This window comes from Mesoplodon densirostris, chromosome 17, assembly GCF_025265405.1.
Source record: "Mesoplodon densirostris isolate mMesDen1 chromosome 17, mMesDen1 primary haplotype, whole genome shotgun sequence".
NCBI classification, from domain to species: domain Eukaryota; kingdom Metazoa; phylum Chordata; class Mammalia; order Artiodactyla; family Ziphiidae; genus Mesoplodon; species Mesoplodon densirostris.
In genome coordinates this window covers 49,098,247-49,116,912 of record NC_082677.1, presented here as the reverse complement: position 1 = coordinate 49,116,912, position 18,666 = coordinate 49,098,247, and the positions used below count along the sequence as shown (strand labels likewise).

The window sequence follows — 18,666 nt, the reverse complement described above, 5'->3', positions numbered from 1 at the left end:
GTGGTATAACCAACTCACCAGACTTTCCATAGCGCCTGATATCCATTACTAGGTTTCCAGTTTCCTGAGCATTAGCCATGGTTTCCTCCCACTCTTTTGTGTCCTTATATGAAAACTTAGTGTTGTTGATAGCAATAATTTCATCATCTACCTGTAGCTGAGAAAATTCTGCTGGGCTACCTAAATAAAGCAAAATAAATTAAACTACCAATAAAAAAATAAAAATATGTCCTACTAGTCACTGCTTATTTAAATTAAGAGAAAAAATGACTTCTTAATCTCACCTAATCATTTCTCATATTTTTTCAGGTACAGGGGAGTCACAAAATTTCTTAAAGTTATCAAGTATTTGAGCAGCTACAACATTACAAAGCAACCAAAGGCATTTTTTAATCCTATAGAATGTATCTTCCTTAACGTTTAAAGAGAAATGATAAACCCATCTGTTCAATAAAATTTCTTTATTAACCTCCTAAGAAGAAAACTTTAAATTATTTTTAAATTAAAAATGTGAAATATATATTCCGCTTTAGCTGAGCTTCCAAAGCCAAATGCACTCTAGAATGGAGAAGAAAACAGGGCCGCTTAAAATGGCTTAAAATTACTACTTACCATTATCTAATTAAAGCAGCCTTGAAATTTCAAAGAAATAACCAGAGTTCACATGCATTTTTATATAGCTAAAATATGTAAATGAGGAACTCCTCATAAATACAATAGCTTTCCTTTTAATTTTAGGTCTTTATTTTGCTAAGAGTTTCTGGGCTTGATTTGGTGGAGGAGGGGCAGTGCTTTTGTAAAAGTCCCAAAGCATCCTCAGGAGTCCTTGTACAATAGATACATTAGGACGCTCAGAAAATATTGATTATATAGCACCTATCTATCCATCACAAACACAAATGATCAGGGAAAGTTCTTTCTGGATCTTCAATTTAGCATTGTTTGTTAGTATTTCCAAATATTAAGCCTAAAATTTTGATAAATGAAGTCTGTAAAAGTCACAAAATTACAACTCTTCAAAACTAAAATTAACGAGGCAAGATCAAACAATACGTAATTTGTAACTCCAACTATCAGTCTCTGGGAAGAGGATGCGCCTCTTCACTTTACTGCTGCATTTTTCACATGTGTTTTCTCCTCCTCTATCAAAGAAACTAATTTCTGTGGGGGCTTCTTGAACAGCACAGGACAACAAAGGAGAAGAAACTTCAGTAGAGCTCAATCTATGATTTACCTGCTTCGACTGATGCTACGAAGATCCTGGAAAAATCCCATTTTACTGTAAATCCAAAGTCAAGGCTGTTCCCAGGCGTCTGGTTTATGCTGATTCTCATATCACTGAACTGATCCTGAAAACAAACATGAAACGGTGGGATCAAGTGTCCCTGGCGCCCACACGGAGGAAAGTCTATCCGTGAAAGAAGGGAGGCTGCACGCAAGGTACACTTGAATTATTTCATGATAAACCGGAAGCTTCATTCTTTTCCCCTTGGGTTTGGTAAAACCTTCACTTACATAAATATCTCTGAGTTTATTATTTTGCTACTAAAATCAGGGAAATCTTCATATCCATAGATATTTTTCTTCACGTGCATACTATAAGTCAGTTGATTTATATTGATAAAGCTTAGGCTTTCGCCCACCATACAGTTGGGTCTAAGTTACAGACCATTTTTTATTACCCAGGAATGAAGGTGAGTGAGAAGATGTGGTATGTGTGGGGGGGGTGTGTGTACACCCCCCCCACACACACACACAATGGAATTCAGCCATGAGAAAAAGGACATCCTGCCATCTGTGACAATATGGATGAGCCTTGAGCACATAATGCTAAGTGAGGTAAGTCAGACAGAGAAAGACAAGGACGTATGATATCACTTATACGTGTAGTCTAAAAGCCAAACTCATAAAACAGGGAGTAAAGTGGTGGTTACCAGGGGATGGGGGTGAGGGGACAGGACAGATGTTGCTTAAGGGTACAAACTTCCAGTGAATAGTAAATGAGCCCTAGAGATCCAATACACAGTACTGTGCATATAAACAATATCTTATTATAATGAAATTTGCTAAGAGACTAGAACTTCCAACCACTAAAAAGAAAGGATAATTATGTAATGTGAGAGATGTTAATTATCACTACAACAGCAATCACATGACAATATATAAGTGTATCAAATTAACATGCTGTACCTTTAAAATTTACACATTATATCTCAAATACATTGCAATAAAATGGCATCTTTGAAAATGCAAAAAAGATTTAAATCATTTATTTTTAAAATGTCACAATACTTAAACTACCTCCAACATTCAATATATTTAGCCAAATAATTTTGAGGGGTTCATAGACACAAAATTCAGCTACCAGAATCACTCATCTAGGACTGGTACCACCCCCGAATGGGTATCTGAAAGTTTGGCAAAAGGCATTTTTGCTTGTCCTACTGCTGCATGAAGATCGAGCGGGAAAGGCAGAGCTGCTACATATGCTACAAAATGCAGAACTGGGTCATGCCCGAGGAACCACCAGTAAGATGCCAAGAGGGCCCCACTGAGACACCATGAGCTCCAGGCCACAACCTCCTTTAAGTAACAACAGCCCGCAGGCCCAGAACTTGGACAACACGCAGACCTCTATTTTCACCTCCATCCCTACAGTCCACGGCCACAAATTCTCAGTTTCATGGACTTTCTTAGGCCATTTTCCAAAACAAATATTTTAAGTTTTACAGTATAGTATACTAGGTCTGTGAAAAATTTAATTAACTTCCATAATTTACATTTTTTGTTTTGGGTAAACAGCAGACATAAATTTTAGCATGTGTTTCCCAGACTAGTGTTTCCAGTTCTTTGATTCATAATTATCAAGAACTTAGACTTAACTGTTTAAAAAGAAAAATTCTTCCTAAAGCCACTTTATTTTCCAGAAAAAGGCCTATAACTTCTCTATTTTAATTTAGCAGTTAAATCCAGACCTAGGACCAACAGGGCAATTCATAAGTTTTTCTACCTTTAGAACGAGTTTGAAATCTAAGTGACTATATTCTAAGAAACACTGTGATATTATATAAGAATTAGAAGGAAGACAAGCAAGGCACTGAATAAAGGATCAAGAACTTACTGTATTGTATGGATATGAGCAATAAGTGTTGTAACAATACACACTTATTTGTTCAACATACATTTATTGTGCATCTATTCTGCATAAAACACTTGGGAAATAAAGAGGAATTAGGCATGGTCCTTGCTCTCAAGAAAGAATTACTGACTCTTCAAAGTGGGTATGGAATTCTTTAAGAAAAAAATTGTAGCTAATAATATAGAAACGTTTTCATCAGACATCATGTAAAGCAGTTGAAATATGGGAACCCAGAAGTAGACGGTGAGAACAGTCATTAATGATCAGCCTGATGGCTACCAATCTCCAGAGTATATCAAAACTCTGCTATGAATAGAAAAAATTACTGGTTAGTTCTACTCCTTAACCAAAGCCACCACACACTTAAATTAGAGATGATTCAACGAAAATAAACAGCCGTCTTCGCCACTGCTACCCCACTCTACTCCCACTGCCAAATTCTGACCTAAAGCCAATCACAGTGCAGGATCTATTGCTATATAAGGGCACAGAGACAAAGGGTGGGTTAGAAATTCCAAGACACTAATTGAGGTTTTTTTATCTTGAAGAATAAGAGACAGGATGGAGTTTTAATAAATAGTTTCCAACTACAATAAAGAATACTTTGTGGGAGAGAGCAAGTGAACATTACCCTTTTCCTCCAAACACAGGATAAAAGAGAATGAGCTTCAGCTCTAGATGGCAGTGTCACAACTGTATTAGACCCGAAGAACTGTCCTCCAAAGGACTGCTCTTAGCTTGGAGATCAATCTCTACTTGAACGTAATAAAAAGGCAGGTAACCACCTCTCTGAAATAGTTAATAGAGGAGGTCAGCCGGACTGTGGCTCCAGCCTGGCAGCCTGTCACGTGGGTCCTGGGAGTGCACACAGGCAAAGGAGAGAGAACCATGTGAGCAACTACAGGACTACTTCTGTCAACAGCCAGGTGGCCTCAGGCAGGTCACTGAGTCTGCCAGAGAATTTTCTCTCACAGCGACATTAATTTTAAAGCTTTCTGTTTTCAAAACCCTATCTTCCAGGGCAGACCATCTCCCTCCCACACCACAGAAAGGATTAAAGTAGGTGGTGGCAGTTCAGGGAAAGGGCCCCAGAGGCCCCTCTTGCATGGCCTCCCCGCCATGACAGTCTCTCTGGCATCTCTGTGGAATCTTGGGTTCTTGAATTAAATTATCCTTGAGACTTTTTGCAGGTGAATATATCTATAATTATAGTCAAGCATAAACTATTCAACAATGATTAGGATTTCTACTTCCTTATTTTTCCTTGCAAGATATATGCCATGTGAGTATTCTACAAAGGGTCCATGTTTCCAGAAGATGACACTGTGGGAATTTCCTTTTGAACTGGATGGAACCAGGAATATAAATTATTGGGAGAAATCTAGATTCTTGATGACTGATAAAGAACTATCCCAAGTGGTTACAGTTGCCTATTCTGGGAAAGACAAAATACAGTTACCAACATATCAGCATCTAAAATAAAAATAACTTCCCTCAATTTAGGTACAAGTTAAACAGAAATATACACTTAAATCTGAGACTTTTAAACAATGACAATGGTGATCTGGCATAGCAATGGTAAGATTTATTTTTATGAGATCTGATGAATTAAGATTCCCGTATCAACACAGATGGAAATCAGTAAACAACAGGGTCAATCAGATGGCTATTCTCAAACTTTTTCAATTAGATAAACATGTTCCCTTAAAGAAAGCCTACTTAAGTTGATAAAACCAAATAACACTGAAAGTAGATTCAGGCTGTAAAATCATAAATAACAGAGGAAATATATAATCTTTGATTTCTGTTACATGGCTCTTTAGTTTCTTTTTTCAGGGTCTTAGTGGAACGAGAACATAGTGAGTAGCCCTCAACTCATGGTGCAGCTCCAGCACTGGAGCTACTCTCCTTCACCCAAGATGCGTCTATACCTACTTGTTTCCCCTCTCCATTATCCGTTCCAAAGAGGCAGGTGGTGTTTCCAGCTCTACCACTTGACTCAACCCATTCCCCAGCTTAGCTCTTACCTACCAAATCCATTTTCGGCCCTCATCCCATCAGGCACTATGAACTATTCTTGCTTACGGGAAACGGTCTTCCAAGTCACCCATTATTCCACTTTCTCCTGCCTATTTCCTCTATCCTCTGGCCACCTCTCAGTTTCATCAGTGTGTTCCTCTTTATTCTATTTTCTTTTTGGTGCTCTTCTTCACCCCTAGTCAGTCTCCCACCTTCTTGACCACATGTTTTCCTGAGTCAACCTCATGCATTGTCATCAACTACTATCTAAGCCCAACATACTCAGAATTAAATTCATTATCTTCCTCCCCAAACCTGCTCTTCCACCCCGTGTTTTTCACATATTGGTTAACCACATCACTGTCTAACCAGATACCCAAGCTAGAAACATCAGGTTCTTTCTGGGCCTCTTCCTCCTTCCTTCCCCTAAGTGCTCCCCACCCCACCTCTACACCGTGGTCTCCCAAGCACCACCACACACATGCACTTAATAAAGTGTTAGCAAGTCCACAAGCCATAAATCCATCTGGAACCATCCCATCCTTCCATTCTCCTTCAGGCTCTCATCTTAACTCAGGTCATGGTTTCCCCTCTAAACTGCTGTGGGTCACCTCCTAATTGCCTCTCTCGCCTCCAACCCTTCTTTCCCCCCATCTTGCTCACATCTGCCAGAACTTTAGTTACAGAAAATACCTATTATTATATCATACCCTGTTTTAAAATTGCTAGTAGCTCCTTATTGCCTGCTGGGTAGAGTCTGAAGTCTGCACCTCAGAATTAGATTCAGTTTGGGTAAGTTTTGATACATACCTACCTTTCCTCAAAATAATTTTAAGAATGATTTTCTCTTTATGAACCAGAAGATATTTCAGTCCATATTGGCTCTAAAATTCTAGAGACATGGCAAAGTTAAATTAAGTCAATATTTGGTGTTTTAAGGCAGTTCTCAAATTTAAGCATGTCACATTTCAAAAAAAACTGGCATCAGAGAAGTTGCAAATGTGGCCCAAGCATTTAACTAGCCCAGGGTGTGTTACATAACTTTCAACTCTCAAGTATTTCACTGGTGAAAGTGAGGATAATACCACCTACTTTGCTAGGTTACTGAGAGAATTAAATGAAACATTTAAAAGGTGCCAAGCCACATGGTTGATGCCCAGTAATTATCTTCTTTTTCCCATGGAAACAATGTTATACATGGTAATATATGCTGGTTAGGCAGTTTCCAGATCCACTAAAGAAAATCCTATTTAACTCTCACGCATGTAGCTCTAAAGCTAATAGAACTCGGTCAGCATTCAATGTATAATTACAGATCCAGGCACCGTACTAACAGTGAGCACAACAGGCTTGCTTCCTACCCTTAGATAGGGTAGGGGTCTAGTGAAGGTGACAAGCAGGTAAAATGCACAGGAGGAAGTTGTGATAAGGTAAACCCTGGGTACTCTTAAAAGAGGTACTCTCGTAGACTTGGGCATTAGGAAGTGTAAAAAGCTTCCTTCCTTCCACGTGTATCATCCTATTTCTGGGTTCTGATTTAAAAATCTGGGGCAAAGGTCCTGAAATGTGGATTTGGATGAGATTTGGGCGCAGAGGGCTTGGACAAGGCAAAACCAAACCAAACCCTGTATGCAACACCAATTTGGGGGAAAAGCCATATCTGCGAGGCAGTTGGAGCGGGATGGAGGACTCTGGGAGTCCCACTGCCTCCCCTTGCTCGGGTGCCCCAAGAATTGCCCTGGCAGCCCAGACTGGCAGGGGAGGCTGGAAAAGAAGCAGTACCATAAGAGAAGTCTGTGAGAAAAGGAAAGAGAGAGAAACAGAACTCCAGACTAGCAATGGAGGTGAGAAGGAAATTCCTGGGCAGGTTTTAAATGAGGTCATTTAAGTTCTTCCCTCATTAAGTCTTTGCTTCTTTATGCCATGAACTCCCTTCTTATCACAATTCTGTGAGAGGCTCCTAGCCCATCTCTGCCCCCAGATTTCGCCTCCTTAAAATAATTCTATATAGCATCACAGTGCTCACATTCCTAAAACACCCCTTAATCTTAAAGAACCTATAAAGACCTAAATTACCTGCTGAATCAAGTTCATTCTTTAGTCTAGTAATCAAGGCCTTGAATGTAATTCAAGGCAGTAAATACTTAAGTGCCAACTACGGGTAAAGGCTATGGAGGGTATAAACAATACCAGTGAAGGAGAAATGAACATATGGAAAAGGAAGCATTCAGTGAATGAAACTTGCAAGGGTAGGAAGTTCAGTTCCAACAAGGGGGAGGCGATCTCTTGATCCATGAAGGAACCGACCCTCCTGTGCTTTGAAGAACAGGAGGACTTCAAAATACAGAGATAGGTGAAATGAACATTTTTAAATAGGGCAACAGTAAGAATAAAAATATATATGATGTGTTCATGAAAGTATAGGGTATGTTCTAGAAAAATCAAGCAGTCTCATGTGGCTAGATATCACCTACTTCCGCTCTCTTTCTCACAACACAGGGCAGTGGAGGCAATCTTGAGACAAACTAACTGAGTTCAAATCCTGACTCCACCACTTGGTATGCTGCATGGCCTTGGGCAAGTAGCATGACCACTTCGTGCCTCCATTTTCATGGCTACAAAACATCAATAAGAGGGTCACTGTGAGGATTAAATAAAATAATGCCTTGCGAAGCCTGGTCGGCATAGCAGCTACTCAGTAAACATTAGCCGTTTCGGCACTACAGAGGGAGTTTGGGAACAGTCATGAGAGACCTCGGTGTTCCCCGGAGTGCTTTGAACTTCACTGAACAGACCACAGCATGCCACTGGGGGCTTTGAAGCAGAGAAATTACCCAGTCCAGCCTGGCATCATGCAAATTAATCTGGTGCCAGCCTTGTGTAGAATGCACAAAGACGTGACTATTTACAAAGGGTCTGCATGGACAAGGGAAACGGCTGGAATTAGGGTAGCGGAAGCAGGGATAGAAAAGGGTAACAACATCAAAGGAGATGCTGTAGGAAGAAATGAAAGGACACTGCCAGCACAAGTGTGCATAAGGAAGAGGACCTGAAGAACACTCTTTTACAAAGCTACCAAGACGTCTACCTGAAACTAGTATAATATTGTAAATCAAGTACGCTTCAATTAAAAGAGGAAGACATAGGGCTTCCCTGGTGGCACAGTGGTTGAGAGTCCGCCTGCCGATGCAGGGGACGCGGGTTCATGCCCCGGTCCGGGAAGATCCCACATGCCACGGAGCGGCTGGGCCCGTGAGCCATGGCCGCTGACCCTGCGCGTCCGGAGCCTGTGCTCCGCAACGGGAGAGGCCACAGCAGTGAGAGGCCCGTGTACCGCAAAAAAAAAAAAAAAAAAAAAAGAGAGAAAGACATCTAGATGTTCAGCCAGACACCATTTTTTATTTTTCTGAACTCCTAGAATTAGGTAGTTTGGAGGAGTGTTGCATATGCCCTGGCCATACTGGTCCTAGGCTGTTCTGTGCATTCCTAGTCCTTTTCCCAAGTCAGGAATCTCCTTCTCAGTGACAAGAGCAGGGTGATGCTACATAAGCTACTTTCCTCGGAGTGTAGAAGTGGACACACCAAGCATCTCAGGGATAGGCAAGTCACCATATGATATATACATTTGTTCAAGAATTCCAACTGCCCCACTTATTAAGTCAAGCCTAATTTTGCCCGGTAGCATTCCATTTCAAGTTGGGTGACTAAAGATCATAAATCCACTAATGATAAAACCTGATGGGCCTCCCTGGTGGCGCAGTGGTTGAGAGTCCGCCTGCCAATGCAGGGGACACGGGTTTGTGCCCCAGTCCGGGAAGATCCCACATGCCGCAGAGCGGCTGGGCCCGTGAGCCATGGCCGCTGAGCCTGCGCGTCCACAGCCTGTGCTCCGCAACGGGAGAGGCCACAACAGTGAGAGGCCTGCGTACAGCAAAACAACAACAACAACAAAAAAAAAACCCTGAAACCACACCATGTTAACTCACGTTCCTCTGAACTGCTCTAACCTGAAAGCCACACCCACACTTAGCCTCTTTTAATATAATCACAAAGAAAAAAAGCTTACTTTAAACTTGTAAAGCTTTCCTGTACTAGTAAAAACTAACGATATTAAAATATGTTGTATCGTATTTTACACAAAGATATTTCATTAATATAACTTGGGCCAAGTTATATACTTGATGTTGTGCCTTGGGAAAAAAATACACTTTAGTAAGGCATCAGAAAATGCTAGACTAAGCCACAGAACCATAACAGCATCTCCACACTAAGGGGTTCACACAACTATCAAATTGCTTATTGAAGGTTTTTCTCTAAAAGAGAAAAGTTTCTTTCTGTTCTCTAGACAAGCAACAACTCTTTAGCCTATGTGTAAAACATAACTAAAAGAACATTCATTACCTAATCATTCTCTTAAAGTCATCTGTGGGATTTTAAGTAGGAAAAACTACAAATGCCCCCAGTCCTTCTTCATCTGATGGTATATTTTATTTGGATTCCAAATGTTAAAGAACGCAATTGTTATACTGTAACTAAGCCTCAATATTCCCCTTAAAAGACAAGGAGTGGTACAAAATTCTAGGCTTGCCGAAGTACAAATTAGTATTGAAAGTCACTAGATTTTTCATATGGTAGAGAAAGAAGTTCCCTGTCCTTAGTGGCCAGCCCCTCTCATGTGTACCAGTTTCTCCTTGTGGTCAGTTCACTCCCCTGAGAAGGGGCTTTTATTACCCATTTTCTATTAGACCTGCATCTAAAACCTCCTGAGTGACTCCTGCACCCGAATCCGGACTACTGAGTGCTAACGGTGCAAGGCAACAGGTGCTGAAATGGGGAGTAGAGAGCAAAGCCAGCCAACTCCAGGGAGACTGGTCCAAAAAGTCTCCATACACCCATATCACAAGGGTCATCTGGATCCATCAACTCAGAGTTGGAAGAGATCTACTTCCTCCAAGATCTGTTACAAATAAAATGCAATGTCATTTTCTACGTTATCAGCCCAGACTGTAGTGCCTAGAGGTTAGAAACGTGGTTTCCTGATTTAAATACTTAGGTTTCTGGGCAGCAGGTGATTGAAAAGCCTGCCCAAACTCACCTGTGATCTTGAGACCTCTGTCTGTGGTGAGCTTCTCCCTTCTCCAAGCTCAGACGTTAAATCGGGGCTAGATGTTGAAGATAATGTGTCTTTCGAAGTGGCAGCCTGCCCCTGGGAAGGAGATGAGAAGGTGGGTGTAGGAGAGAGCAGCCTCGTCACACTTTCTCTGGATGCCGCCGCCTGTCTTTCGCTGGATGACCTGGACGCAAGCTGGCTCGTGTCAGGTCTTTGCACAGAGATGCTGACCGAACTGCTTTGGGTTCTCTTAATGCCTTCGACGTCTCCATTATACTTCCAAGCATCATCCATCTAAATAGGAAACATCATTTTAAACTTCGTATTCTGTTAGATTTCTATTTAACAAGTGGATACATTAAATTAATACTTTAAAGTCATGCAAGTAATATATACCTCCCTCAGCAAAGTAACTACTACTAAAAGCTTGGAGCATGTTCTGTCACACTAACAGATCTGTACATATGAAGTGGTAGGAGTAGTTATTTTTTACAAAAGTGTTTATTTTATAAACAGACCTCTGAAACTTGCTTTGACCATCTACATCACTCCAGGTCAATAGACAGAAATCTAAACTAGATCTATTGAATACTTCACACTATGGATCTCTACAGTTTATTCATTTGATATGCATTCAATGTCATTTAAAGTGTACCAAAAATATTGCACATCTCTTTATAACCAGAATGTTTATTTTATTTATTTATTTTTTTGCGGTACGCGGGCCTCTCACTGCTGTGGCCTCTCCCGTTGCGGAGCACAGGCTCCAGATTCGCAGGCTCAGCGGCCATGGCTCACGGGCCCAGCTGCTCCGCGGCATGTGGGATCTTCCCGGACTGGGGCACGAACCCGTGTCCCCTGCATTGGAAGGCGGACTCTCAACCACTGCGCCACCAGGGAAGCCCCCAGAATGTTTATTTTTATAGCACAGATTCCCAAAAGTAGACTTGCTGGACCAAAGAATATTTTATGTATGTTGTATAAAATATAATTATTTATTTATTTGTTTGTTTGTTTGTTTATATATATATCTTTAAAAATTGTAGCAATGCACTCCCAAAGTAATGTATAAGAATGTCTCTGTCCCTGCATCCTTGCCAACACTAGACGTTTTGAATGTTTTAAATCTTTGTCAATCTCATGGGTGAAAAGTTGTACACCTCATTCTTGCTCTAATGAGACTGCACATGCTTCTAAGTACTTTATGTTACCAACCATTTAAATTCCCTCTCCCTTGAACTATTCATTTCTATATTCACTTTTCAACTGATTATCTTTCCTTATCAATTGGCATTTTAAATCTTAGGGATATTAAACCTATATATAAAATACATTTTACTAATATTTTTCTGAGCCTATATAAATTGTCTTTTGGACTACATTAACGGTGTCTATCATATAAATTTAATTTTTATGTTGTCAAATATGCCTGTATTTACTTAATATAATGGTCGGCGGTTTTTCTGGCTAGTTTAGGCAGGCTTCCCTCACCTTGAATTTTTTTAATCAAATTTTTTCTACTTTCGAGTTTTAGGATTCCTCATTGGCAGAGGTAAAAGGAATTTGAACACCAATGTGCTCAAGGCTGTATTGCTTCCTTTTAAATAATTCAAAATAACACACTCACTTTCAGCCCTGCTTCATTCTCAGGGCAAATGATTCTATAGCCTTTAAAACCCCAATAAAATATGTATTTTTTGAACCATGAGATACATTTTAATAACTACAATCAAATATATCAAGTTCTAATGAAGTGGGAAATCAGGAAAAATAGAACTTTGTGATAATCACCTGAAAATATTTAGGTTAAACCGTATGAAATTGCTGTTTTGTAGGTCAAAAAGAACTGACTACTGGCAAATTCATACAGTGCAACCTAATACTTTACAAAAGATATATTCGAGAAAATATGACACTAAAAAATAAATGCTCTGCCTTAGAATGTCGACTACTTATTTTTTAAAATGTATCAGCTCGACTTTCATTGAATTTAAAGTTTAATCAGTTCTGCATCATTGCTATATTTTAAGCATTAAATGTCTACTGAATCTAAATTGGTAAAAATACAATTGCTTTATATACAAGTTATATACATTTTACCCATCAAGTATCTGTAACTCAAACCTCTGCACAAGTTCACCGGTGTTTTGCGCTGGCGAACAGACTAAGTGAACTAGGAACACGTTTACCGTGTAGGATCTCGGGAGTGATGAGATTCCCCTTGACTGAGATCCAAAAGGTCTCGGTGTGACCACAGACGTTAACCTGGCCGCATCAGTTTTCTGGTAACTTCTAGGGAGAGTAGCTGAAACTCGAGTCGACTCCATTTGTGTATTCAGTGAATGCTGAGAAGACAAAGAAGCTGGGCGTTGTTCTTCCACGGGGCTTTTCGAAGGAAGCTGAATTTCAGCTGTGATAGTAGCCTCCCTTTTTGCAAAAGTTATAGAATCTTGCTTAGGAATTTCCGTCGGATAAGTGGTTCCCTTCTCTTCTACTCTCTCACTCTGGGAACTTGCTTCTGACATAGTCAGCATAGGGGGAAGCTTTTCTTCATTCACTCCATCATCGGAAGAATACAGTCTCCTCCTCGATGTAACTATAGACATCTGATTTGGGGATTCCCTTAGCAGAAAGAAATGCCAAAACCACAAAGTTATGCATTTGACACACAGAGGTGGAGAGACAGATGTTACTTTGGTCATTAACATAAAAAAATGGGTGGGAACAAAAAGACTGCTGACTTCATATCATAACACAATATTAAGAGAATGTGAGAATAAATACATGCAAATTTTTTAATGTCACACTAAGAAAGATTAAGAGCTTGACTTTTTTTTCTTAAAGAGGTTAAAAAAAAAGTCCCTGAAGTATTTGCAATTGTAAAGAGACTTTAATAAGAAAATAAGAAAACTTTAATAAGGGATCATTCAAAATTTCATCCACAAGTGTTATAACGTCTCCAAAATTAACACACTATAACGATAACTAATTGACAACCAATTTGAACCCTCCAAAGATGTGGATTCCTTAACAGGGTTGAGAGTTTTCTTGTACACAATTTACAATAGCTTCGTAAAAACAGAAGACCACAAAAGACTCAGACTTTCATTAAGATCAAGTTAGTATATAATTTCATACAGCTTGATAGAATTTCCATGGACAATTATTACAAATTAAAAGTCACCATTCCTGTCTATAGAGAGGCTGATGAAACAGTCTCACGGCTACCATTTAGTAAGGAGTACCTCTCAAGCCAACTGCATTGCGTTTAAGTGAATGAAACTGTGTCTACCATTGGCTTCTAGGGGACAAAGGAGCTTTGCTTAATTTCACCTGACAGCACATTTCCTTTTTGACATTATCCTTAAAGCCTATTTGCCTTCTCCCTGACCTGTAAATATCTCAAGGTTTCACATAGTAACTGCTCCACAGGCAAGTATACATTGGACCTTTATCCTGTTATGTTGCAATGAAAAAAAAATAAACCCTCACACTGATGTTTATATAGTCTTCCTTTAAAAATACAATTTTAATTGCACCACGAAGACATGAAAAAGAACTTTGCTATACTTTTACACAATTTAGTTAAGAGTGAGAGCTGGTTTTATCCGACCATTCCATTCCTAAATTTACTTTAAAAGGAGAAAAAGTTGTTTAATTTCTGCATATACAGCCAATCCTGCATGTGAATATACAGTGTAAAATGAAGAAATTACGTACACCACCCTTAAGTACTCATTTCTTTCATTAATCCAAGTCACTACTTATTACAGCAATACTCTGCTTTTTCACTGCAGAGCAAAATGCTCGAAGCTTATGCATATTTGATGACAGTTTAATATTGGTGCACAGGTACATCCCACTACACTTACACAAAGTATCTATTTCTAACACTGGTATCTCCAACCCTGAGATGCATTCAGCCTCATTACCTGTCCTGCAGCATTTCATTAAATGTCTTAGATCTTCTCTCAGACTTCTCAAGCGACTGCTTCTCAATCTCTTCCCTCTGTTCTTTTTTCTTCTGCAAATCTGAAGTGTGGCTTTTCCGACGATCTTTCCATTTTGCAAGGTCCTGACAGAAGAAAATCACATCACCACAGGCACACCTGAATTTCTACACACCCTCTCCAGCAGTGAGTGCGCGCCAGAGGATCCCATTACATCGCTGAAACTATTCACTCCAACTTCGATGCCAAGGTGCCCTAATTTTGCTTTTTATAGCCAGCGTTTCTGTACCAAGCCTTTTATCTCATGTATCTGTCTAAAAGCCCTGACCTAATAAGATAGACCCCATTTTTGTTTTCCCAGGTAGCCTACCTCACTGCCCATTTCACAAAGAATGCTAAACGCCTGTAATTAGATGCCAGGTCAGAAAAGATCAGGAACTGTTTCAAATTCATTTCCATCTCACTCCTATAATCTGGCTCTTACACAAAATGACATGTTTCACTAGTCAGACTGGAAGAGAAACATGATTGTAAAATAGCTAAATGTAGAAGCATACATTGAACAAATACTGAGTTCAATCCCTGCTTTGAGACAAGGGGGCCACAAACACACAGATGAATAAGATGCACTTCCCCTCAAGGAACTCTCAGTCTAGAGGGAAAGACAGACAGGTAAATACAGTTCAACAATGAGTGAGATAGGATTGCGTGAGAGAGTAGAGATCCAAAGGAGGAAGTGATCAATTCTATCCCAGGCAGGGGAAGGCGGAGTTTGGAAAGGCTTTAATGGGGAAGCCAGCCTCAAGTATGTGATTTCAAAGCGGGTCAACTCCCCATAAGGACAGGGCAGTAAGGAGGCTCAGACCGGAACAAGTGGACATCTGCTTCCCATACATCCAGGAACCTAAGTCTCACCTAGCTGGGTGACCCCGGGACAATCAACCTAATTCACCTTTAAAATTAGTCCTAGCAGCCTAAGCTGGTTCTGACACCCAGGGGTAAAGACAGTTTGGATGGTACCAACTTTTCTATGTCATCAAAACAGAGAAATCCCATGCTAAGAACTCCTAGTGGCATTGCAGCTCCAACAGAAGCTCATGTAAGCTTCTCAAACTGACAGGAACCTCATCCCCTGGGCACATAAAGTAGGTTTGGTTTACACCCTTTGGGAGCAGACAGGGCCGTTCCTGCTTCAAAAAACAGCCTGAAATCCATATGAACTATTTTCAGAAAGAATGAAAGCAGTGCACATTAGTCCTACAGGGTAACCGGCATGAATTTTCATCTGACTTAACCTAAGGGATAAACCCTCCATACCTCTCATTTTCAGCCTCAGTCATCATGTATTTTGGCAACATAACACTGAATTTCTGTTTCTTGACAATTAAAATGAGTTCCCAAATAAAAGAGGAACTGGGATTTAGAAACATGGCCAAGGCAGAGGTTTCATCTGTATTATGTAATCTTTAACTCCTTGGAAAATTAAGATTTACTATCTCTAGCCCTTTTGTTTATGCTACCACTCAACCCTCTTACCAAAAGGTTGTCCTCAGAGTTCTGTGGGTCTGCTCTGTGTAGTTTATCTATCGTATTTCTTTACACTCCTTTGGTGTAAAACAATGAACGCTTTTTAAAAGGGTAGAGTTCCCTTCTGCCGGGGACAAAACGAAAGGTTAAATCTTTATCCAAATAGACATCTGGACATCTGTCAGCGCTGTAAAAACACCTAATTTTGGTTCACATTAGATAACTCCTTTTTCCACCAAAATATTACTGAGTTATAATTCGTATTTCCCCCCAAACCTCCTCTATTCACTCTAAGAACCCTTTCCTCTCTCCCGGCTGATACCCAGTCTCTGGGCTGGACCCTCTTCTCCCCTGTTCTCCCTAACCCTTGAGCAAAGTCTTTCATGAGCATCAGGAACAGTTAGATGCCAAATTCTACCACCAAAGCAAGTAAACAAGTTACCTATACTGCACAGAAGCAGCTTCTCATTTTTGAGAACTCACAGAAAATACCAGAAGACAAACAGCTTTCGTTTTACACAATGGCCTTTAAGATATGCAGCAGTCACAGATCAAAATGGTTAAAACATCACATTTTCTACAGAACTGAAATCTTCAATAGCAAGGAAACTCGTCCCTTGAGTATACTGACTCTCTTTTTAAAGAAGGGAGAGTCAAACAAACACATCCTCCCTGCCTCCCCATGTCCCAGTAAAAATAATACTCACATCCTGCCATTTCTGATCTTGTTCTTTTAGTTGTGACTTTATTTTCTGCATCTCCTCGTAACGCAGCTGACGCAAGTTCTGAGCATCCTCTGCGCTGACATCACTCATGGACTTGCTCCTACGACAAAAATACCCATGGTAACCAAGGTTCATGTGACCGGATTTAAGGTAAAACTGGAAGGTTGGGCTTATATTTGGAAATTCCATCTAAAATTCTGCAGTACTACCTAGATGCTTTCGTGATAATATCACAGAAATAGCACTACAGAGATAAATGGTGTTTTTCCAAAACGCAGAAACAAGAGCCTAGCACTCAAGTCAAGCGTGAATTCTTTCACAAAATGGCTAAATGAACCCTGAACAAGTCTGAAAAAATAATCCAATGCTCATATTTAGGTAGTCGACGCAGAAAAAGATTACTTTAGGAAAAAAACAATATTAGTCCCTAGAATCACCTGTCTTTATTTTTCTATCTCCCCCAGAGATAATCTTTTGAGGTTTGGCTGCCTTTTCTGAGCACTTATTAAATAATTTAACGATTACCTGATATTTTCTCCTCAAGTTCAATACCAGGAATAAATGTGCCACGGCTTCTCAAAGATTCTATAACATCTGCCCCACTACTGCACTGGGTTTGGTCTCAAAGACCACAGGTGGTTGCCAAGAGCCAGTTACAATATAACCTCTATTATAATCCTCTTTTTTGTTAAGGCAGCTTTCGTTTTGTCCATGTGTGACCCCTGCCATGAGGATGTACTGCGGGTTAGGTCTCAAAGAGCTCAAGCTAGGGTAGTGTGAGCAGAGTGGGGTGCCGCCCACGAGGCACATGTGCTGTACACGCACACAGAAGAGTATGGTAAGCTATACCAGAGAAGGGAGACTGAGGGAAGCCTCCGGGAAAGAGAGGTGTCAGAGCTGAATACTGAGTCGCAGCTAGGAGGAACGAGAGAAGAGAGAGACACAGAGCTTTCGAACGTGGGGTGCCCAAAATGTTTTCCTACCAAGCTTTCAGAATTTTTATTTCATTGTAACTGACTCCACTTTTAGTTATTTAAGTAACTCTCCCTCTCCTTCTTGAGCCCCTAAGTTTGCCTTCCCCAAGATTTTGCCATCACCACATTTTTTTAATAACATGCTTGCCCTTAGCCAGCTCAGGAATTCAATTACATTCTCTATGCAAGTGACTCCCCCAAATCCACGGCCTAGGCCCAGCCTCTCTGGCTCAATTCCAATTGCTTGTTAAATAAACATCTCTGCATGGCCACTGTAAAAGGATCAAAGGAAATAAGACCTAGAAAGGATTTGGTAAATGGTAACTTACTAAACACATGGTTATTGTTGATGTAGCCAAACTCAATTTTGTCTCCAAACCTGCTTTTCGTCTTGTCAGTGATGCTACCTGCCCCCAGTGACCCACATTTGAAACCCAAGAACCATTTTTCACCTTTCTCTCTCCCTTCTCCCTAGTTATCAAGTCCTCTTATTCAGTGTCTTTTTCTTTCCATTTCTATTGCCAACACCCTAGATCAGAGCACAGTCAACTCTTACCTAGACTTTTTAAAAAGCTTCTTAAATTATCACCCAGGCTCCAAATCCAGTGAAGGTCTCTCCTGAGCTCTTCCCTCCAACTTAGAAATCCTTCACCAGTAATATATGCCTTTTTAAATGCCACTCGTTCCTCAGGATCCCTGCAAGACTACAGTCTGGTTGGGTATTCATTCTCTGCTTAGAAGTCTCGTGGGCAACTCAAACTTAACTTGACAGACCAAAAACATGGTCTCGTATCTTTCTCATCTCAATAAAAGCCAACTCCATCCTTTCATATTATGGGCCAAAGATCTTTAAGTCATCCCAGATTCCTCATTCTCTTATACATAACTGATCCCATCAGGAAATCCTGTCCCTCTACCTTCTAAATATATCTAGGGGCAACCACTTCTCACCACCTCCACCATTGCCATCCTGATCCATCCCATCTCCTGCCTGGATTATTACAATAATCGGTCTCCCTGCTTCCACCACCTTCTGCACAACAGTGTATTCTCAACACAGCAGCCAGAAGGACCTTTTTGAAATTGCACTCAGGTCGTGACATGACTCCACTCAGCACCCACCAGTTTCTTCCCATCTCACCTGAGTTAAAAGCAGGTTCTTCCAAGACCTTCCAGGTCTGACACTACCTGGCCCCTTGCCTACCTCTCTGCTCTTGTCCCC

At 40.4% G+C, this 18,666-nt stretch overlaps 1 protein-coding gene across 9 annotated transcripts in view; it reads right to left on the bottom strand.

Annotated features, from left to right (window-relative positions):
* The window catches only part of LMO7 (LIM domain 7), a 205,651-nt gene that overhangs the window by 23,366 nt on the left and 163,619 nt on the right, over positions 1 to 18,666 (bottom strand). For all 9 annotated transcript variants that reach the window (XM_060079624.1, XM_060079629.1, XM_060079630.1 and 6 more), the window contains 6 exons: positions 16,453 to 16,570; positions 14,201 to 14,343; positions 12,458 to 12,890; positions 10,254 to 10,562; positions 1,235 to 1,349; positions 19 to 180 (listed from right to left, as the gene is read on the bottom strand). In XM_060079624.1, the coding sequence (XP_059935607.1) occupies positions 19 to 180; positions 1,235 to 1,349; positions 10,254 to 10,562; positions 12,458 to 12,890; positions 14,201 to 14,343; positions 16,453 to 16,570 (1,280 nt within the window). The remainder of the gene's footprint in view (positions 1 to 18; positions 181 to 1,234; positions 1,350 to 10,253; positions 10,563 to 12,457; positions 12,891 to 14,200; positions 14,344 to 16,452; positions 16,571 to 18,666) is intronic.